General features: G+C 45.8%; 1 protein-coding gene across 3 annotated transcripts in view; it reads right to left on the reverse strand.

Annotated features, from left to right (window-relative positions):
- Positions 1–2402: 2402 nt before the first annotated feature.
- The window catches only part of eva1b (eva-1 homolog B), an 84589-nt gene continuing 63594 nt past the window's right edge, over positions 2403–23397 (reverse strand). For 2 of the 3 annotated variants that reach the window (XM_033045458.1, XM_033045457.1), the window contains exons 2-3: positions 6095–6225; positions 2403–3723 (exon numbers count right to left, since the gene is read on the reverse strand). In XM_033045458.1, the coding sequence (XP_032901349.1) occupies positions 3245–3723; positions 6095–6161 (546 nt within the window). In that variant the 5' untranslated portion in view covers positions 6162–6225 and the 3' untranslated portion in view covers positions 2403–3244. Of the gene's footprint in view, positions 3724–6094; positions 6226–19669; positions 19677–23397 lie in introns of all 3 variants that reach the window. The other variant, XM_033045456.1, reaches the window with a different exon arrangement.

Below are 23397 nucleotides of genomic sequence, written 5' to 3' on the forward strand. Positions count from 1 at the left end.
GCTCATCTCTCTGCAATTTCATGTGGTCTTGGGCAGAGCTGTCCCCAAACCAATTTTGCAATTACTTTAATTTTTATTTAATTAATTTATCTCTGAATGTCAGAGACATTTAAAGGTTTTAAAACCCATCACAACTTTGACAGGTGGCAAAGCTTTCTGTCAAGGCTGGTCAGACATTTGGTTGGCAGGTAGCATGGAATACACCAGCTGTGGCTTAGTCGACCGTGAAGATCAGCTGTCTGGATCTGCTGTCTGTCTGGTGAGTATAGGGACTGGGCAAATGCCAGACCATCTAGATCTGACCTCTGGAACGATGTGGACCTCAAACTCTTTTGGCCACCATGTCACTGCCAGCTCATAATCCAATATCTCCACGCTCTCTACAATGCTCGAATTCCCATTATGTTCATATCCATTTCCTTTTTCAAAGTTCTTATTGAATCTACTTCCAACTTTCAGACTGAGTTTCCACATTACAAGTCACAGCGTCAAACTCAAGATTCTCACCTCACCGCTGGTCGCTATGGCAATTATCTTAAAATCTATGATTTTTTTGCCACTGAAGTCAGTTTGCACTAAATGTAGAAACAAAGAACTGCAGATACTTTTTTTATACCAAAGATAGATAAAAGTGCTGGAATAACTCAGCGGGTTAGGCAGCATCTCCAGAGAAAAATAATTGGTGACGTTTCGGGTCGAGACACTTCTACAGACTCATTCATCTGAAGAGGGGTCCCAACCCGAAACGTCACCCATCCACTTTCTCCAAAGATGCTGCCTGATCCATTGAGCTATTCCAGCACTTTTGTCTATCTTCAGTTTGTATTTAATCACTCTAATAAACTCTTTATCATTTTGACCAGTTCAATTAAATCTTCTATTGACCCTCTTTGCTCCAATTACTGCTTCCCCAGTCTGGTCACCCGACTGAAGTTTCTAACCCAGAGAATTGCATTAACAAACCTCCCCTCTACGCTTGTGCAGACCAACTTACTGCTCTCCACAGTGCAGGCCCAGTGACTGGGTCATGTCTTAAAAAACCCTATTGTAATCAAGGCTCTTACTTGATAAAATGTTTAAGCATTATCTCTTCTATTTTCGATGGATCTCCATTATTTTGTCACTATTAATTTACATTGCCTATCCACATTCCCCCTACAAAATTTTACATTGCAACTATTTATCCTATTTAGTTTTCGTTCAGAGATACGGCTTAGAAACAGGTCCATCAGCTCACCAAGCCTCTGCTCACAGTCGATCACCCGTTCCCACTAGCTCAATGGTTCTTTATTGTCACGGATGCACTGCATGGTGACATTCTTACACTGGGTTCTATGTTCTATGTTAACTAGTTCTATGTTATCCCATTTTTCCATCCACTCCCTACACATTAGAGGCAGTTTACAGAGGCCAATTAACCTACAAACTCTTTGGGATTTGGGACCCCAACTTTGGGATAGGGGAGAAAACCGAAGCATCAAAAGGAAACTCATGTGTACAGGGAAAATGTGCAAACTCCACACACAGCACCTGAGGTCAGGATCGAACCACAGTGTCTCTGGCACTGTGAGGCAGCAGCTCTACCCACTGCGCCACTGTGCCGCACATGTAATGGGCAGATTTAACATAAAATTCATCTCCTTTGCAGATAACAGATTTGGTTTACTGTTTGTTCGAGCTGTCCCAGCGTTGTGACTGACCTCTGAAATCCAGACCCAAAAACAAGCCTGGAAAGGTTGTTAAATCAACATGAGGTGGGCATGTTGCAACTGTTATTTCTGTTGTTTCACATGAGGAGAGTGACTTTACTGGAAGTGCATTGATCAGGTGAGAGTTTCTCTTCCATTCCCCCGGCCAAGTACCCTGAGTTGGTTCATTGTGAAAGTGGGTCACCAGCCACCTGTTGGAACTAGTGTGAACTCGGCTTCATGAGTAACAACCTCAGTCAGTAGTCTCGTCAGTAACACTGAGTAACACAGCTACTTCACCAGATACACACTCTAGGGACAATTTACAATTTTACCGAAGCCAATTAACCTACAAACCTCTATGTCTTTGCTGTGTGGGAGAAAACCGGAGCGCCTGGAGAAAACCCACACAGGTCACGGGGAGACAATACAAACTCCGTACAGACTGCACCCATAGTCAGGATCGAACCCGCATCTCTGGCGCTGTAAGGCAGCAACTACCGCTGCGCCACCGTGCCACCCTCTTACTCGCCAACATTCTCTCTCACACACTGAATGTACTATAGGGCACAAAGCAAGGAATATGAATTTGATCCAATGGATACATGTTCTAACTCTGCTACTGACCATTGAAATAAAATGTGAAGTGAGGCATCTTTTGCCTACAACACACAGCGATCATTAAAAAGGCACTTCTAATATGGCAATTTCATCTTTGTAAGTTGGTCACATTTAACTCACAATCACATGTAAAGCATTGACTATATTGGCAACACACATATAGAAATGTCACCAAGTAAGATACTGGACTATACAGGTAAGCAACATATAACACGTTGGTCCCATTTATGGGCAAAGCTATTGAAGCAGTACCATGTTCACTTCTTCAAGTGCAATTCTTAAAGAATTCTAGCACCTAACAATAAGTCTCTGGAAACTAATCCAGGTCATTGCAAAAGTTCTCCCGCCTAAAACATCAAGCTGTTAAGAGCTCGACAGAAAATATTGTTTTTGAATATACAAAAGATATTGGCCTGAAGACAATTGATGTGGTCCCAGTCTCGGTGTGACTCACGAGGTGCAAGGAAGGTGATTAACATTGCCTCTCGAATCGATGGCCATTCCGAGGCAGAATTAAACCCAATGAATCGGAGAAGGTCTGGTCAGCAATCGGATAATTTTCCTCCCTGAAACCCATTGGGATTGTTGGCATCTGAAGTCAGAGGTTTCAAACAGGATTGGAATTTCTTCGAGAATGCATTGATTCTTCAACACGTCTCCCTGTGGAATGGTCCTCAGTTGCCTATAAGTAATGGCAGTGCCGTTAATAACTCAGCAGCAGCTCCTTGCAAGGCCAAGAGAATCCTTGAGCCTGATCCAATTACTTAGTAATACTTTCCTTCCACTGTGTTTTTTGATACGGGTAATCCCATACTCTTGGTGCAAATGCTTCAACTACTCATCTTTGGTTATGTGTTCTCCATATGTCCCGAACTAAATAATATAATTAGTTTTATTTTTGTTTCTCAACCAGCAGTATGTTTCCTCCTTGGTATTTAGAACTTCCCATGGGAGTTTGGGCTCCAGGTTCGATGCTCCCTTTGCCCTCCGTTGGGCAGCATCTCCATCTCGAACTGGTGCCAGCCGCTGCCCAGAACATCGGGCTGCCCGCTGCGCCAGATCTCGCGGATGATGCGCTCCCTCTCCTCCAGCAGCTGTGCCCGCTCCAGCTCCTCGGCGGACGTGAAGACGTTCACTCCCGGGCTGGCGTGGCCTGCCTGCCCGTTGTTGACCTGGCCCAAGTCCGTTGCCGTGGGCGACCCCCCATTGTTGACCGCCGCCTCCTCCTCCTCGTCCTCCTCCTCGTCCTCGTCCTCATCCTCATCCTCGCTCCCCTCCTCCGCCCTCTTGCTGGCGGGGCCGGCAGTCTCGGTGCGCGCGTGGCAGGAGATGCGGATCACCAGCAGGCAGAGCGTCAGGATCAGCCCGAAACACACGCCCGTGATGAAGTACAGGGCCGCCTTCTCGGGGTTTGCTGCAAGAGAAAAGCATCGCTACAGGTTAGGCTCAGTCTTCAGAGCATCCAGGACAAACGAGTGAACAGGAGCAGTGCCTGCAGGAGGTGTGAAACTCTATCAGTCCCGGTGCAAATGAGCAGGAGGCCCAAAGAGATGCATTCATCAGCTAAAAACCTCTGCTGCATTTCAGGCTAGCCTTACAATTGGTACCATTATTACTCTTGCCATCATCATTTTTACCTATTACTCTTACTTTTACTCAATTACTCTTGACTTTATTACTCTTGCGTTTATTACTTTTGCCATAATTGCTCCTGCCATCATTGCTCACCTGTCCATTCCCACCACAGATGTTGCCTGATCTGCTGAGTTCCCCCAGCACTTTTTGCTTTGCAACATCTGCAGTTCCTTGTGTCTTTAAATTTTACGAGAATGGGCCAAGGGACAGAATAAAGCAATATGTGGTCAGGATGGCATTGGCTGTTCCACTGGGAAGATTAAATGGAATTCACCTACAACACCTGGCGACAACCAACAAAAGCACCTACGACAACACCTACGACAGCAAACATTGTCACCACTGTCGCCGATAATTTTTCAACATGTTGAAAATTTTGCGGCAGTCACCTGTAGTCGCCCAAATATCGCCTAAGTGGGACAGGCCCATTAATCACCTCATGGTCTGAGTGTTGGGGTAATCACATGAAAACCACCTCCAGACCCCAATCTATACCAAACTAAACACAAACTCCCAGCCTTATGGCAGCATCAGTCAGTTGGGTTACCTGATTTGAGGGATAACGCTGTGTGAAAAGTCAGAAATGAGTATTACTGTACGCAGCTGAGTGAAATGTATATGTACGTATGGTTTGCATCTACTGTATCTGTGTGTGTGACAGCTATTGGCCAAGTATTGATATGTTTTAACTTTCAAAAAGGCAGCTAATATCATCAGAGACCCACACCACCCTGGTCACACTCCCATTTTGCTCATACCATCGGGGAGAAGGTACAGGAGCCTGAAAACCATGACCACCAAGTTCAAGATTAACTTCTCACCAACATCCATCATGTCCTTGAACACCGCACACCACTAACCTCATCTATGAACTGCAATGGACTGTATTTTTAGTTACGCTGCAGACTTTTTTTACATTCGTTTAGATTAGAGTTACAGCAAGGAAACAGGCCCTTCGGCCCACCGAGTTCATGCTGACCTTCGATCCTCCCTTCACACTAGTTCAATGTTATTATGGTTATTAATATAGAGGTTTTCTGATTATTATATTTATCTGTGTGTTTAGTTTAGTTTAGTTTAGAGATACAGCGAGGAAACAGGCCCTTCGGCCCACCGGGTCCGTGCCGACCAGCGATCCCTGCACATTAACACTATCCTACACCCACTAGGGAGAATTTTTACATTTACCAAGCCAATCAGCCAACAAACCTGTACGTGTTTGGAATGTGGTAGGTAACCAATCTCGGAGAAAACCCACGCAGGTCACGGGGAGAACGTACAAACTCCGTACAGACAGCACCCGTAGTCGGGATCGAACCTGGGTCTCCGGTGCTGGGAGCGCTGTAAGGCAGCAACTCTACCGCTGCGCCACCATGACCGTCTATGCGTGTATTGCGTCTATGAACCTATTATGCTACTGCAAGTTAAAATTACATTGTTGAATTGTCAGAATATTTGACAATAAACACTCTTGAACATTAACTCAAGTTTCCAGTTCCTTGTGTAGGAAGGAGTTGCGGATACTATGAGGCTCTGGAGTGAGCTGCAGAGGTACTATGACAATGTTTAACAAACATTTAGGTATATGGATAGGATAGGTTTAGTGGGATATGGGCCAAACGCAGGCAGGTGGGACAAGTGTAGATGAGACATGTTGGTCGGTGTGGGCAAGTTGGGCCGAAGGGCCTGTTTCCATGATGTATAACGCGATGACTTTAAATCTTTCCCCTCTCATCTCAAAGGAGGCTTCCAAGATGGCGGCCAACCCAGGCCATTATTTGCGTGCTAGCCACAGAAGCAGATCTGCAATCTTTTAAATCTCTACTCCTGCAGCAATATTTCTTATCATGTTTCTATACATGTAAATGGCTCGATTGTAATCATGTATTGTCTTTGCACCGACTGGTTAGCACGCAACAGAGACACGAAGATAGACACAAAAAGCTGGAGTAAATCAGCGGGTCAGGCAGCAACTCTGGAGAAAAGGAATAGGTGACGTTTCAGGTCGAGAGCCTTCTTCAGAATTCCTTTGTCAAGTTCCCAGCTGCCCAAGACACCAGAGACTCAAAGTTGGGAGTTGGAGCAATGATACGGAGGCACTGAGTTGTTACCTCGTGGATGTAGAGAGGAGATGCAGAGCGGTTACTTACAGGTGATATGCATGTAAGCTTGTATGCTGTTGGTGATGAGGCTGGTCTCTGCCTTCGGGGCATCCATTGATGTAAGCAGTGCTGGCAGCCTCACCAGCCACTCTGATCCTGGAAATGCTTGGGCTGCAGACCTGAAAAAAAAATAGCATGTACTTCAATTACTTGTCACCTTCACAGTGTACAGCCAGATGGCGCACACTGGGAAAACACTTCCAAGTCTCTGAAAAAGTGATCTTGGACCAAGGACATATCGATTTTTTTTCCCTCACTGTAAGGCCTTATCCCAAGCGGACTGTGGAGACTCAGTCACTTCTTACAGTCAAAACCAAGATCCATGGATTTTAGGAGTCAAGGGTTGTGAGGGTGAAGCAGGGAGATGATGCAGGGAGAAGAGAGCAGACACAACCTCATTAAATGTTAGAGAAGAATCAAGGGACCCAATTGCCAACCCCTTCCACTAGCTTTTGGGCCTCCTCCACTGTCAGAGTGAGGCCCAATGCAATTTGGAGGAACAGCACCTCATACAACTCAGCGGTATGAATATTGACATCTCTAACTTCAAGTAACCCTTGCTTTCCCTCTCTCTCCATCCCTCCGCTATCCTAGTTCTCCGACCAGCCTGCCTGTCCCCCTGATTAAATGTTTATCTTTGTATGCTTCGTTGTCACCTTCCCCTAGCTAACAATGATCTATTCTACATTTTCCCTGAGCTTCGTCCCCTTTGATGTCTCCTTTTCACACCTTACCCTTCCATATCTGTGTCTCCCTGTTCCCTGACTCTCGTTCTGAAGAAGGGTCTCAACCCAAAACGTCACCCTTTTACTTCTATCCAGAGATGTCGCCTGTCCCACTGAGTCACTCCAGCATTTTCTGTCTATCTTCGGTGTAAACCAGCATCTGCAGTTACTTTCTACCCACTAGCTTTTATGCTCTATTTTGCAATCCATGTGTGATTGGCAAAAAAAATCTGATCACAGAGGATGCAAAATGACCCAAAAGGAGGGATATGGTTCACATGCAGGCAGAGGGGATTAGTTTAACTTGGCGTTGTGTTTGACACTGACATCTTGGATCCTGTGCTGTACTGTTCTATGTTCACGGAACCAGAAATTGTCATCATTGCTTTCCTCTGTGTGAAAGGAAACACATTTTCCATTGCACTACACTGAATCAAAACCCCTTATGCTGTTGAATTTCTAAACAAGCTCGTGGGTTATCTATGACTTTCTCCCACAACACGGTCCCGGAGATCGATCCGTCATCTCTGGAAACTCCAGAACAACCTGGAAGATTGGCAAACCCAGGCGCTGGGCTCTCGACAGTGGGCCGCGGTTCTCCACACAGTCATGTTTTGTAGCAGAGTTGTTGCAAGGCCAACTCTTGCTTCTCCCCCCCCCCCCTACCCCACTGGGATTTCAGCTACTGAAGCCAAGAGCAGTGAGTCACTGGTCCCACTGGTGAGATACGTTCGTTCACACAGCACAAACTGGAAACGGGAACGAGGGGCTTGGCACCTCCACAAGGCTCAAAATCGCATCAGGAGTGCAGTAACCTGACCCGACTGGGGAAGCTCTCGAGAACCAGGAGGTTGGAGTAATTATGGAGCAAAATATGCTCAACCTTTTGTGCCGATTACTTTTTTGTTGAGAGTACTGGCGTGGAGAGTTTAATCAACAAGACTTTGCACATGGTCAATTTTAATCACAAGAGTTCTGGCCAGATCACTCCCAGTCTGGGAGCTCAGGCAGCTGGAAGGTTTAAGACCCACAGGATCAATCTGTTGCTCACACCGCTCCCCAAGTGTTTGCATGGATAGGTTGCTAGGCACACGAAGCATCGAATCAATGGGAAAAGACCCACTCTGGAAAAGCCAGATGTGTTCTGACCTTCCTAATCTTATGAGCCCAGAGTCGCCTTCACTCACTTAATATAAACCACATTTTTGGATTGTACTCAGACGTTTCCAGGCAGTTTCAAAAGCTGCACTTTGGTTTGAGATGAGACCATGTGTTTGTTCACAGAGATGTCGCCAACATTTATTTTTTATCCCTCATTGACTGGTAACTTGCTGCTTGCTTCAGGCCGATCGATTAAGTTAAGTCAGAGACCGGTTAGGATCGCCTGCCAAAATAAAATTAGTGAAGTGGATCGGGCTTTAATTACAATTTGTTAGTTTAATGTCTGATTACTAGCAGTCCCTGCACCGCGGGGGAGGGGCATTACGTTCCTAAATAACCATCCATTTCCTGATTTTCCATAACACAAAATCACTTCATCTGTGTGTGCATCAAGAAAAAAATTCCTGACGTGTTTATATTTTGGGGGCTTTTTCACCCTAGTTCCATGAGAACTATTTTGTATGTCCGGTTTTCTGGCAGTGAATTCTGTACATCATACTGTTGTAATTCAGGACTTATCTGAATTATTTTCGATTCCCGTTTTAATTAATTAAATCTATTTAAATTCTCCACTGAATGAACTCAATGCCCACCACAAACTTTGTGTCTGCAGTTCTTAGAGTGTTTGCGTAGATAAAACATTGAACATGTATGGGAAGGAACTTGCAGATGCTGGTGTATACGGAAGATCGACACAAAATGCTGGAGTAACTCAACGGATCAGCCAGCATCTCTGGGAAAAAAGGAATGGGTGATGTTTCAGGTCAGAACCCTTCCTCAGACAGTAGACACAGAGGAAGGGTTCCAACCCAATGTGTCTCCTATTCATTTTCTCCAGGGATGCTGCCTGGCCTGCCGAGTTACTCCAGCACTTTGTGTCTAAAAGCCCTGTCCCACGGTACGAGTTCAAGACCTCTCCCGAGTAAAAAAAAAAATCAAACTCGTGGTAAGCACTGAGAATGCACGTAGCGGGTACGTCGGAGCTCGGGGACGTCTCTTAGTGGCCCGTAACGCTAACGGCAGGTACTTGGGAAGACTCGCTAATGGCAGGTAAGCACGGGAAGACTCATGAAAATTTTTCAACATGTTGAAAAATGTCCATGAGAGCCCCGAGTGGCCATTACCGTAAATCTCCGAGCTCGAATCAGGGCAAACTCGGGAGAGCTCTTGGAATGAACTTGTACCGTGGGACAGGGCTTTAACTATTAAACAGTACAGCACAGGAACAGGCCCTTCAGCCCACAATGTTCAGACCAAAGATGATGGCAAGTTAAACTAATCTCCTCTGCCAGCACGTGATCCGTATCCTTCCATTCCCTGCATATCCATGTGCCTATCTAAAAGGCTTTTAAACACCACTATTTTAAGTGTCTCCAGCACCCCCCCCCCCCCCCCCCCCCCCCCCCCCCTGGCACCATGTTCCAGGCCCCCGCCACCCTCTGTAAGAAAACCTGTCCCACACATCTCCTTTAAACTTTGCCCCATTCACATTAAAGCTACGAACTCTAGTCTACGACATTTCCACCCTGGGAAAAAGGTTCCATCTGTTTACCCTAAAGAAGTTGCCAGGACTTGAGCTATATGGAGAGGATGGGCAGCCTAGGACTTTGTTCCTTGGAGAGCAGGTGGCTGAGAGGTGATTTTATAAAATGATGAGGGGGAAAGATAGGGTGAATGCATAAAGTCTTTTACTGGAGTTGGGGAATCAAAACCAAAGAACATAGGTTTAAGGTGACAGGATAAAGATTTAATAGGAACCCGAGGGGCAACTTTTTCAGGATGGTGGGTATATGGAACGAGGTATAAACTGGTGGGGTGGATGCAGGCAGGTAATCATCAGCCACTTCAGTGAATACGTGAGGTATGAACACAAAATCAGCAGCGAGAAGGTAAATGGGAAGAAGATGTGTTATCTACAAGGCAGCGCCCACTCACTACCAACTTAGCTACTCCAAACATGGCCACTAAATAAATCACAGCTGATTTTCACCCGAATATCCCCCTGGATCAGAATTAAGCATAAACAAACTTGACTACATTAACTCTGCCACAGAAGGTAGTTGAGGCCAGTTCATTGGCTATATTTAAGAGGGAGTTAGATGTGGCCCTTGTGGCTAAAGGGATCAGGGGGTACGGAGAGAAGGCAGGTACAGGATACTGAGTTGGATGATCAGCCATGATCATATTGAATGGCGTTGCAGGCTCGAAGGGCCGAATGGCCTACTCCTGCACCTATTTTCTATGTTTCTATGTTTCTATGTAACACTGTGCCCAACTCTCTAGTTCTTGCTTTCAGTTGGTTGGGTCATTTTGTGGTGTAATGCTTGTGCTAAACACCATCGTTCTGATGAAGAATTAGCTCAGGGTGATCTTTTACCGAAATGGCTGCTAGCGTAGATCCAAACCATGCAAAGCCTAGCTCCAATAAAGTAAAAAGGGCAGCACGGCAGTAAAGCAAGGGTAACATGGTGGCGCAGTGGTAGAGTTGCTGCCTTATAACGCTTGCAGCACCGGAGACCCGTGTTCGACCCCAACTACGGGTGCTGTCTGTCCGGTGTCTGTACGTTCTCCCCGTGACCATGTGCGTTTTCTCCGAGATCTTCGCTTTCCTCCCACACTCCAAAGATGTACAGGTATATAGGTAAATTGGCTTGGCATAAATGTAAAATGTCCTAAGCGTGTGTAAGATAGTGTTTATGTGCGGGGATCGCTGGTCGGTGCGGACTCGGTGGGCGGAAGGGATTGTTTCCGCGCTGTATCTCTAAACTAAACTAAACTAAACTAAACTAAACTAAATTCCCATCTCAAAACATTTTATATTCAAGGCTTCCGGCACTGTATTTAGCCAGATGGAGCTTTCAGGACTTTATAGTTTTAATATAAATTTTATTAGGTGGAATGTTAGCAATAAAAATGAATTTATGGAAGGTGTACAGTGGCATGGTTCTTAAAGTTGTGAATGTAACTGCGTGTACTTACAGGCTAGTAGATTTGGTCAAAGGTGTTGAATGGAGTAACGATAACTAAAAAGACGATCTCCTAATGATTGATCAGTCATATGGCACAAAGACAGGTCTAGAAACATGGAACTGCAGATGCTGGCTAATACACAAAAGGACACAAAGCAAAGGAGTACTCCGTAGCATCTCTGGAGAACATGGAGAAGTGACGTTTCGGGTCGGGGCCCTTCTTCAGCTGATCAAGACCATCGACAGTCCGTTTACGCTCACCCCACACTAATCCTGTTTTATTCTCTCCACATTCCCATTAGGAATCACCTGCACACTAGGGCTAATCTACAGAGGCCAACTCACCCACCAACATGCGTCTTTGGGATATGGGAGGAACTCACTGGCTTCAGCGGGACAGGCAGCACCTCTGGAGAGAAGGATTGGGTGAGGTTTCGGGTTGAGATCCTTCTTCAGACATATGTATATATGTTCAGGTATATGGATAGGACAGGTTTAGAGGGATATGGGCAGGCAGGTGGGACTAGTGTAGTGGGACATGTTGGTTAGTGTGGGCAAGTTGGCTGAAGGGCCTGTTTCCACACTGTATCACTATGACTCTCCCTTACTTAAAGGGAGAGGCAAATAAGAAGGGGCAATTTAGTTGAAATGGAAAGAATGCATTTCTTTGGCAACAAAGAGTGAAAATGTGGTGCAGACCCTCGGGGGGTGGGGGGGGGGGGGGTTAGTGAATAAAGAGCGGGGGAACATTGACTACAAGGGCACAGCTTCACACTAACTGAACACATCCGTCATTACTCACAAGAGGTTTCTGGACTGACCGTGGTATTTTGCATCTTGCAATCCACAATTGTCAGACACCAGGGAGCAGAAAGCTCGCCTGGGAAGGAATACACAGATATCTGTTTCTCCCGGTGCCTGGAAAATGGTGAAAGCAGGAGTTAAATTCCCTTTTTATTAGATGGCATTCCAAGAATTTTCACTGACCTTTTGGGAAATGAATTTTAAGATTTCTTTCACTGACAAGCAATGCTCTTAATGAAAGATTAGTGTGGGAAGAGATAGTCAGCTTGTTGGCTCTGCATTTAGTTTTGTTTAGTTTAGGGATGGAAATAGGCCTTAGGCCCATTGAGTCCATGCTGACCATCGATCGCCCGTTCACGCTAGTTCTATGTGCCCCACTTTTGCATCCACTCCTACACACTGGGGGGGGGGGGAGAGGGGGAATTTACAAAGGCAGACCCGCAATTCTTCACGATGTGGGAGGAATCCGGAGCACCCGGAGAAAACCCAAGTGGTCACAGCGAGAACGTACAAACTCCACACAGACAGCACCCGAGGTCAGGATCGAACCCACGTCACTGGCGCTGTGAGGCAGCAGCACTGTGAATCCCATCAAGGCAGTAGCTGGCTGATCACATTACTGGAGCAGGTCAGGGTAGGTGTGCAGGCCAGGTTTTTCTTCACACAGGTGGCGGGGGCTAAGGTTGTTGGTGGAGGCAGAGACGATAGTGGCTTTTAAGAGTCTTTTAGGCAGGCACATGGACATGCAGGGAATGGAAGGATATGGATCATGTGCAGGCAGAGGAGATTAGTTAAACTTGGCATCATCGAGGGCTGAAGGGCCTGGTTCTGTGCAGTACTGCTCTACGTTCTGTCTGGGGGAATTATCCAAAGACCAGAGTTTAATGTTACTTCAATTGTTGACAATCTGGAATTTCTTCCAAAGAGCAACGTGTCCAGTGATGATGATTCTTAAGCTTCTCGATTGCTTGCAAGGACACATCTGGCTCAGTGTGGGAATTCTGCCCTGGTCTACACGTGCCACAATGCTGCGGCACTCAGCCTCAATGCGTAGGAGCGGCACAGTGGTGCAGCGGTAGAGCTGCTGCCTTACAGCGCCAGACACCCGGGTTCGAGCCTGACAATGGGTGCTGTCTGTAAGGAGCTTGTACGTTTTCCCTTTGACTTCATAGGTTTTCTCCGGGTGCTCCAGTTTGTTCCCACACACCAAAGTGCACATGCGTGTCTGTGTGTCGTGACATTGTCACTTTGTCACTTGCCTGTGGCTCCACAGGATCAGGGCAGTAATGGTGCACTCTAGTCACAGTCATAGTCATAGAGCAAGGAAACAGGCCCTTCGGCCCTGCTTGTCCATGCTGACCGGGTTTCCCCTTCTGTACTAGTCCCATCTGTCTACATTTGGTCCATATCCCTCTGATCATTTCCTATCCATGTACCTATCCACATTTCTTTTAAAAGTTGTTATTCCACCTGCCTCAACTACCTCCTTTGGCAACTCGTTCCATGTCCACCGCCTTTGGACAAAAGGGTCAGTAACTTGGGTTAACACAGGGCAGTAACACAGAGGGAAAAGATCAGCATGATTTTACTGAACATTTAAGGATGGCACGGTGGTGCAGCAGGTAGAGCTGCTGACTCACAACACCTGAGACCTGTGTTCAATCCTGACCTTGGGTGCCGCCTGTGTGGAGTTTGCACGTTCTCCCTGTGACTGCATGGGTTTCCTCCCACATATCAGTGTAGTACTGGTTTGTGGGTTCATTAGCTGTAAAATTGCCCACAGTGTGTCGGGACTGAATGCGAAAGTGGGACCACATAGAGCGGGTGATCGAAGGTCGGCATGGGCCTGTTTCCATGCTTGCCTCGGCTTCTATTTCCTCTTATTACCCCAGACCTCCACTTAATTTGTTTTTAAAAAATCCCTAGCTGAGACTTTGCAAAAAAAAACTTTACCTTTTAAAATTTTAGTTTGAGTCATAGCTAGGTATTCTGATGCTGATTCTTTGGCTTCTGCTGAGCAGGTACGTCTGATGGATTATTACAGATTTAGGTTTAGGTTTATTATTGTCACGTGTACCGATCTACAAAGAAAAGCTTTGCTTTGTAAGCTCTTCAAATAAATACATTAATACGGTCAAGCCAAATTCAAGTACAATAGGTGGAGCAAAGGGAAAGATACAGAGGGTGGAGAGAGTTCTCAACATTGCAGAGCATCAGTTCCATAGATAATGTCCAATGTCCACAACAGGTATTCATTCATTCATTCATTCATTCATTCATTCATTCATCAGCATTGAAAACATTAGCGAAGCAGCGGTGCTGGTTTCCGACGGGAACGTTGACGGACGCCCCACACATCGCTGTCCTCCAGTTCCTGCGGACCTCCGCCGCTGGAAGTTTAGGATGTTGGTGTGTGTGCTTTATCATCATTCCTTACAATGCTGTGTACGACAGTGATCGCAACTTCTACTGATGTGTGGATGGCTGTTGGCTCGCTAGAAGCTCATCTGCCCTTTGACAGAGGACGGAGACGAGGAAACACTTTTTCTCACAGAGTTGTGAGTCTGTGGAATTCTCTGCCTCAGAGTGCGGTGAAGGCCGGTTCTCTGGATACTTTCAAGAGAGACCTAGATAGGGCTCTTAAAGAGAGCGGAGTCAGGGGATATGGGGAGAATGCAGGAACGGGCTACCGATTGGGGATGATCAGCCATGATCACATTGAATGGCAGTGCTGGCTCGAAGGGCCGAATGGCCTACTCCTGCACCTATTGTCTATTGTCTATTGACAGGTCTTGTTTTTGGTCGTGCTGGGGGTCCACAGCCCCCTCCTCGCCTGGCAAACCAGTTGGGGGAGACGGTTTAGTCGCCGACTATCCGACCATGGAGCAGGTAGCACGGGATTACATGGTGCTCCCCCCGACCTGACCATTGCAAACACGGTTAATATTCCTTTCCTATGCACCCTCTCTAGGATTGAAGCTGACTGGCAAAAGCCAAGGCCCAGCCAATGCCAAGTGGGGGGGACTTGTTGGATGTTAACCAACATAACCCACACAGCTCTCATGCACAGAATCTTCCATTGTTCCAACACGAAGGAAACAGAATAAGATATTGTCTGAAAAGAAATGTTGACCATCTGGCATTCTGTGGAAGAGTGAACACATTTTTGCTTCATATTCTGATGAAAAAGTGGACGCAGAGGGAGTCTGTCAGAGCTCCATGTCGGGTATCGAAGGATGTGTTTTAGTCATTAATATGGGGTTCGCAGTACACCTGGAATTAATGCCAGAAGAATATGAATAAAACAGCTGAGGAATTTTATGGCTGGCTAAAAGGAAATTTGGACTGTAGTCAGAGATCCACTTTTAATCTAGACAAAGCTGCAACTTTTTTTAAGGGAGAGATAGATGGATTCTTGATTAGTACGGGTGTCAGGGGTTATGGGGAGAATGCAGGGGAATGGGGTTAAGAGGAAAAGATAGATCGCCCATGATTGAATGGTGGCGTAGACTTGATGGGTTGAATGGTGTCATTCTGCTCCAATCACATGAACTTATAAATGTATGAACTTTTCAGTCTGACAAAGTGAGACAGGGACAATTTGTAAATGATTTAAAAAGTGACACATATTGCCAGTGAATGCACCAAACCAGATGCATGCAAGAAACTGGTCAACAAGCATTTTCCATTATATGTATTGAAATTGTTAAGGAAATTGCAAAAGCTTAAAGGCAAACTCCCACTGTAGGAGTTCATTCAAAGAGTTCTCCCCAGTTTGCCCTGATTCGAACTCGGAGATTTACGGTAATAGCTGCTCGTAGGTACTCGGGGCTCTCGTGGACATTTTTCAACATGTTGAAAAAACTTCACGAGCTTACCGCGTTTCCCGAGTACCTGCCGTTAGCGTTACGAGCCGCTAAGAGATGTCCCGAGCTCCGACGTACCCACTACATACATTCTACGTACTTACTACGAGTTTGATTTTTTTTTAAACCCGGGAGAGCTCTTGGGTAAACTCCTATAGTGGGACAGGCCCTTTAAGGTTCTCGGATGACATAATACTTATGATCAAAAAAGCAAATTGCTGGAGAGACTCAGCATCAGTGGAGGGTGTGAACTGACAACATTTTAGGTTGGGACCTGAAACGTCACCTATCCATTTCCTCCACAGATGCTTGTTGACCCACTGATTTTCTCCGGCATTTTGTGTTTTGCTCAAGATTCCAGTATCTGGAGATTCCTTTGTCTCCATGCTTATGATGTTCAGTCATTGAACAACTCATCAACGATGGCGAGAAAATGTTGAGCCACGCAGTCAAAGTGGTAGAACACGTCCGCCATCTCCAACGGGATCCCACCACTAGCCACATTTTACCATCTCAATCCCTTCCTGCCTTGCGCAGAGACCATTCCCTCTGCAAAGCCCTGGTTAACTCATCCCATCCCACCCAAACCACCCCCTCCCCAGGTACCTTCCCCTGCAACCGCAGGAGATGCAACAACTGCCCCTATACCTCCTTCCTCGACCCTGCCCAGGGACCCCGACAGTCCTTTCAGGTTAGACAGAGGTTCACTTGCACCTCCTCCAACCTCATCTACTGTATCCGTTGTTCAAAATGTGGACTCTTACACACCAGCGAGACCAAACGCAGACTGGGCGATCGTTTCACAGAACACCTTCGCTCAGCCTGCGTGAACTAACCTGCTCCCGGTTGCTGGACACTTTAATTCTCCTTCCCGTTCCCACACTGACCTTTCTGTCCTCGGTCTCCTCCATTGTCAGAGTGAGGTTAAACGCAAATTGGAGGAACGGCATCTCATATTTCGCTTGGGCAGCTTACAGCCCAGAGGTATGAATATTGATTTCTCTCACTTCAGGTAGCCCCAGCATTCCCTCTCTCTATCCAATCGCACTAGCTTCTCATTTCCAACATAGAATCAGCTTACAATGGCCTGTTTCCTTTATCATCTTTACCCTTTTGCACATCTTTCATTGATTGTTCTTTATCTCTCCACATCACCGTCTGTATCTCTCGTTTCCTTTATCCCTAAAGGGGCTGTCCCACCTAATTGGCGAGTTTAGAAGAGTTTGAAAAAATGACATGTAGAAGACCTCCTTTGACCTCCTTCGACTAAGCATCAAAAACCTAGGGGTTAAAGTGGACCCTGAGCTTAAATTTGACAGTCAGATCAAGGCTGTTGTTAAATCAAGCTTTTTCCATTTGAGGCAGCTGGCCAAAATAAAGCCAATTCTGTCAAGGCAGCACTTTGAGAGGGTAATCCACGCCTTTGTTACCACTCGGCTGGATTACTGCAATGCACTGTATGTGGGGGTTAGTGGGTCCTCCATCGCCCGTCTCCAGATGGTACAGAATGCAGCTGTACGTCTTTTAACTGGCACACGTAAACATGAGCACATTTCGCACATTTTAGCCTCACTCCATTGGTTGCCTATTCAGTTTAGGATCCATTTTAAAATTCTTTTATTTGCTTTTAAATCCCTGAATGGTCTTGCCCCGCCCTACCTATCTGAGCTTCTACACCCTTATACACCCGCCCGCTCTCTCAGGTCAGATAATCAGCTGCCCCTGAGTGGGCCTAAAACTAAGCTGAAGCTCAGAGGGGACCGTGCCTTTGCTGTGTCGGCACCCAAATTATGGAACGATCTGCCTCTCCACATTAAACAGGCCTCTTCTCTGTCTGTTTTTAAATCACTTCTTAAAACCCATCTCTTCTCCGTGGCCTTTGATACCCAGTAAGATGTCGACTTTATTTACTTGATTTAATTTCTTATTTTGATTGCTTTTATTGCGTGGCTATTATTTTTACTCATGTTTTATGTCTTTTAATTTATTGTTGTATTTCATATGTAATTTTTGCGCCTCATGTGAGCTGTTATGTTGTCTGTTTATGATGTCTTGTTTATTCTTCTGTACAGCACTTTGGTCAACATTGGTTGTTTTAAAGTGCTTAACAAATAAAGTTGGATTGGATTGGATTGGATGTTGAAGACCAGCTACGACTAACTTAGGTAAAATTGGACACCGAATAGTGGAGAGTGAAGACGACCTCCTTCGACCTCCCTTCAACTATGATGAAGACTATCTACGACTACCTTCGACTACCCTCTTTTTTTACTCGCGGGCATTTTTTAACATTTTGAAAAAGACGCCGCGACCTAGCTGAGGCCTCGAGTTCGCGGAGACCTCTCTTGAGCATGAAGGAGAGTTACGAAGACCTCCTAGGACGTCGTGTCGACCATGCTGCGAGTATGAGTCGAGGGCAAACTCGCCAGAACTCGCGGATTAGGTCGCCCAAGTGGGACAGGCCCTTAACCAGTCTGAAGAAGGGCCTCAACCTGAAACATCACCCATTCCTTCTCTCCAGAGATGCTGCCAGTCCCGCTGAGTTTCTCCAGCTTTTTGTGTCTATCCCAAGTATGAGAAAGCTTTGATCAAACTACCTTGGCCTTGCTCGGATGGAGGTCTGGTAAGTCGACCATTACACAAAGGTCAGGGGAAATAGATGTAATGAAACAGATTCTTAATGTAGAAACAAAGAACTGTAGATACTTGTTTACCAAGGAAAGACACAAAATGTTGGAGTAACTCAGCATGTCAGACAACATCCCTGGATTACAGAGATAGTGATGTTCCAGTCGGGACCCTACTTTAGACTCTGTAGAAGGGTCCCAACCCAAAACATCACCTATCTATGTTCCATCTCCAGGGATGCTGCCTGACCCACTGAGCTACTCCAGCACTTGTTTAAGAAAGAACTACAGATGCTGGAAAAATCGAAGGTAGACAAAAATGCTGGAGAAACTCAGCGTGTGCGGCAGCATCTATGGAGCAAAGGAAATAGGTGACGTATTAAGGTCGAGACCCAAAACATCACCTACTCCAGCACTTTGTGTATTTTCCAGATTCTTAATATCAAGGTTTAAGCTTTGGTGAAAGGTTGTGGAACGAGAAGTGCATGTAGACATAATAATAACATTCAGAAGCGTGAGAGAAATTAATTGAATATAAATCAATGAATGGCAAACTATGAAAACAATAATGTATACCTGGATCTACTAGATGTTGAGCTCACTATAGCTGCTGGTGAAATGAACCTCTACACACTAGAGATTACTTATAATTTGCTTAAATAATTCATAACTCAGGTGTGTCTCTTCTGGGTTGACAATAAGACACACATCATTGACTACAGCTCGGCCATTAACACCATCATTCCGAATAAGCTTATCCCTAAACTCTTGGACCTTGGTCTTGGCCTTCTGCAACTGGCTTCTGGACTTCCTGACTGGCATCCTGACCCTCAACTCTGGTGCCCCTCAGGGTTGTGTGTTCAGTCCCCTGTTCTATTCGAAGATAGACACAAAAAGCTGGAGTAACTCAGCGGGCCAGGCAGCATCTCCGGAGAGAAGGATTGGGTGATGTTTCGGGTCGAGACCCTTCTTCAGACTGATGTCAGGGGAGAGGGAAATACATGGATAAGTAAGTGTGAGGTGTGAAAATAGGACAATGGGAATGGAGATCAAGGAACATGTAGAATAGATCATTGTTGGCTGGGAGTTAGCTGTTTTTAAATCTCTGTCCCTGCTCTATTCTCTGTGGAACGAGAAGTGCATGTAGACATAATAATAATAATGTGTGGCCACATTACCAACTCCATCTTAATACTGCTGTTGATTGGGTCAATAACAATGAAGAGACGGAGTACAGGAAAGAGATTGGGAACCTTATGTCGATGTCAGAACAGCAACCTAGTCTTTAACATCAACAAGACAAAAAGAGTCGGTTATAAGCCTAAGGAAGCAGTGAGCTGGTGGTGGTTCCAATCAATGGAGCTGCTGTAGAGTTGGTCGACAGCTACAAGTTTCTAGGCTTCCATATTACCAGCAACCTAACCCAATCCCAGACATTGGTGGGCAACTCTGACTGAATAACAGGCCTGAAGAAGGGTCTCGACTTGTAAATGTCACTCATTCCTTCTATCCAGTGCTGCTGCCTGTCCCGCTGAGTTACCCCAGCATTTTGTGTCTATCTTCAGTGAATAACAGGCTACCTGTACTTCACCACGGATGGCAGAAGCCACACCAGTACCTACATTGGGCCAATGCCTGTGAAGCTGCTGGAGGGTCAGAGCAAGGCTTAGAGTGCCAAGCAATCCGCATTGCTGGGAAACAAAGAAACCTTGTCGCCGTTTCAATTCTCATAATACAGGTCTCCCTTCTTAATTCCAGAACATACAAAGATCAAGCTTTCCAACAACTACGAATGTACATCAACTGATTTATCTTCACTGAAGCGAACAATATTGGTATTGGTTTATGATCGTCACATGTACTAAGGTACTAAGACCGGTCACATGTACTAAGGTACTAAGATCGGTCACATGTACTAAGATACAGTGGAAAAACTTTGCTTAGCGTGCGATGCAGGCAAGTTACACCAGCCATTAGCACATTAGGTGGTGTAAAATATAGTGTTACAGCTACAGGGAGGGTGCAGATTTAAAAAAATGCTCGAGCTCTGTTAGCTGTCGGCATCTGACCATATAATCTCAAACTCCACGGTAGTCCGACATTCCCTCTCAACTGCGCTGTAAAAGTAGTAGATATTTTGTAGAAACAAGCAAGTGGAGATATTGGTTAATACACAAAGGACACACAGTGCTGTAGTAGTTCAGCAGGTCAGGCAGCATCTCTCGATTACATGAATAAGTGATATTTCGGGTCGGGATCCTTCTTTGGACTGAGTCTGAAGATGGGTGTCAACACGAAACCTCACCTATCCACGTTCTCCAGAGATGCTGTCTGACCTGCTGAGTTACTACAGCACTTTGAGCTCTTTTTAGTAGATGTATTGTTCAAAACTTACAAATACTCTGGAGAGATTTCACTACAATCCTGTTCATAACCCTGTCATTGGTAAGAAGAGTCCTGACCCGAAACATCACCTATCCGTGTTCCAGAGATGCTGCCTGACCCTGCTGAGTTACTCCAGCACTTTGTGCCCTTTCCAATCAAAAGCATCCGATCAGTTGCATTTTGAGCTCACTCCACTGAGCACTGCAACATGCTGTCCTCTCAATGACAATGACCAATTCTTCCAGTTCATGACTTACACAGAAAATAAATATAGTTGGCCGTTCAAAGAAAGAACTGGAGAATCACCACATGCATTGAAATGCCATCTTTTATTTCTGGTTAGTGTTGAGATAGTTGGAAGGGAAGCCACATTATAGTCAGCCTCTTCACCCCTGGAATGCGTTGAGAAAACTGCTCTGATTGTTATCCTTGAGGATCAACAAAAAGTAATAACATCAACACTGAATACAAACACAGCAAAGAGTTGAGTAATGTCTGAAGAAGGGTCATGGCCTGAAACATCAACCATTCCTTCTCTCCAGAGATGCTGCCTGACCCGCTGAGTTACTACAGCATTTTGTGTCTATCTTCTGTGTAAACCAGCATCTGCAATTCCTCCCAACGCCAAAGGTTGAGAGTACTGGAGGGATCACCACCTTCTCAGAGAGTTCGTCCAGCATGGAAATAGGCCGTTTGCATCTCTGGGTTTGTGCCGACTATCAAGCATTTACGCATTTACGCAAATCCACATTTAATTCTGCCCACATTTGCAGAAGACTCTACAACTGTGGTGTTGTAGAGAGCAAGAATGGTTGTCTGGTTAATGCACGATGACACAAAGTGCTGGAATAACTCAGCAGGTCCGGCAGCATCTCTGGAGAACATGGACAGGTGACGGTTCGGGTCGAGACCCTTGTTCAGACCCTCAGTCTGAAACTGGGCCTGGAATCCAGGTGTGTTGATGCCCCCGGTTTGCTGGCGGCTGGAGGGTCAATGGTCGCGGCCCGCGGGCGGCCAGTGAGGTGAGGGCCGATGGCGGTGGTGATGGTGCCACGTGCGGCCTGGAAGCAGAGCAGAGCGGGCCAGGGGTGGCGTGGTGGCATCAGTAGATCAGCCCACTGTAACCAAATCCATTATAAAGTTATCTGTTAAAATGAGGGCTAACTGTATATCCGCCACTTCAGTAGCGCTTAAAGTAACCATTTCAATAAATTCTATTTTCCTTTTTAAATATAGTACAGACTAGATGGGATTTCTCAGTGGTACAATGGATTCAGTACTGGTGACGCCCGCAGAGGAAAAGGTAAATGATCATTGAAAGATACTGCATGAAAACAGGCCCTTCTGCCCACAGAGTCCATGCTAACCAATCGATCACCCGTTCACACTAGTTCATGTTATCCCACTTTTCAATCCACTCCCTACACACTGGGGGCAAGTTACAGAGGCCAATTAACCTACAAACCCACACATCTTTGGGATGTGGGAGGAAACCGGAGCAGCTGGAGGAAACCCACACAGTCACTGGGAGAACATGCAAACTCCACGCACACAGCACCCGAGGTCAGGATTGAACCCGGGTCTATTTCACTGCAAGGTAGCGGCTCTACCAGCTGCACCAATGTGCCAAATGTCGTACGTACCCCTGCTTCAGTGCCTGTTCATATTTTCTTACACCGAGAATGACTTAAAAGAAAATGTCCTCTGAAGATATATAAACATCTGCTGGAGCCAAAAGGCCGGCTCCAGCAGTGGGAGATAATTACAGCACAATGATCACATTACATGAAGATGAACCGTTTGACAATGAAAAAGGCTGTGTGATAACAGCGATATCCTAGCACAAAGTAAACACACCAGTTATCAACAACAGCCTGATGCAGCCTCATATCAGCGCAGTTATTTCTGCTCTATATAAATACCCAGCAGTTACTGTGGAATGCAATTTCCAGTTCCCTAGCCTCGGGCTTGAAAGACAAACTGCAGAGTTCTTGCCTGGAGTGAAGTGTTGCAAATATTTCCTGTTGTGTCTTTAACCTCTCCACAGAATTCTCAGAACTTTGTTCATCTGCGCCAAAGAGTTGCTACTGAATCCCATGGAAAACTGAGGGAAAAGAAGTATTCTTTTCAGAGTGCAGTCAGTGCGTTTGTTAATACTTGCCAGATGTTATTAAATGCAATGCAATAGTGGAGTTACTTTCCGAAGGCATGAGTCTTTGACACTACTCTTGAAGGGGAAAGAACTGGATTAAAGTAACTCTGGCAATGTTCATTTGTATGGGCACCAGTATCTGAGGTATCCTGACCACTCCCAGTTTTATCTTCTCCCCAAAATCCATAAACAGAATTGCCCTGGCAGACCCATTGTGTCTGCTTGCTCCTATCCCATTGAATTAATTTCCACATACCTCGACTCCATCCTATCCGCCCTGGTCCAATCCCTACCTACCTAAGTCCAAGACACCTCACGCGCCCTTCGTCTCTTCAATGACTTCAGTTTTCCAGGCCCCCACTCCCTCATCTTTACTATAAAGAGTCTGAAGAAGGGTCTTGACCCTAAACGTCACCCATTCCTTCTCTACAGAGATGCTGCCTATCCCGCTGGGTTACTCCGTCTATCTTCGGTTTATACCATCACCTGCAGTTCCTTCCTGACCACATCAGTGTTTTTCATCTAGAAAGGTATCTAAGGCAGGTACTGTCTCAAATGGCAGCCAGCATCATCAAGGACCCACACCAATCTGGCCATGCTCT

This window comes from Amblyraja radiata, chromosome 27 (assembly GCF_010909765.2).
Source record: "Amblyraja radiata isolate CabotCenter1 chromosome 27, sAmbRad1.1.pri, whole genome shotgun sequence".
Taxonomy (NCBI): Eukaryota; Metazoa; Chordata; class Chondrichthyes; order Rajiformes; family Rajidae; genus Amblyraja; species Amblyraja radiata.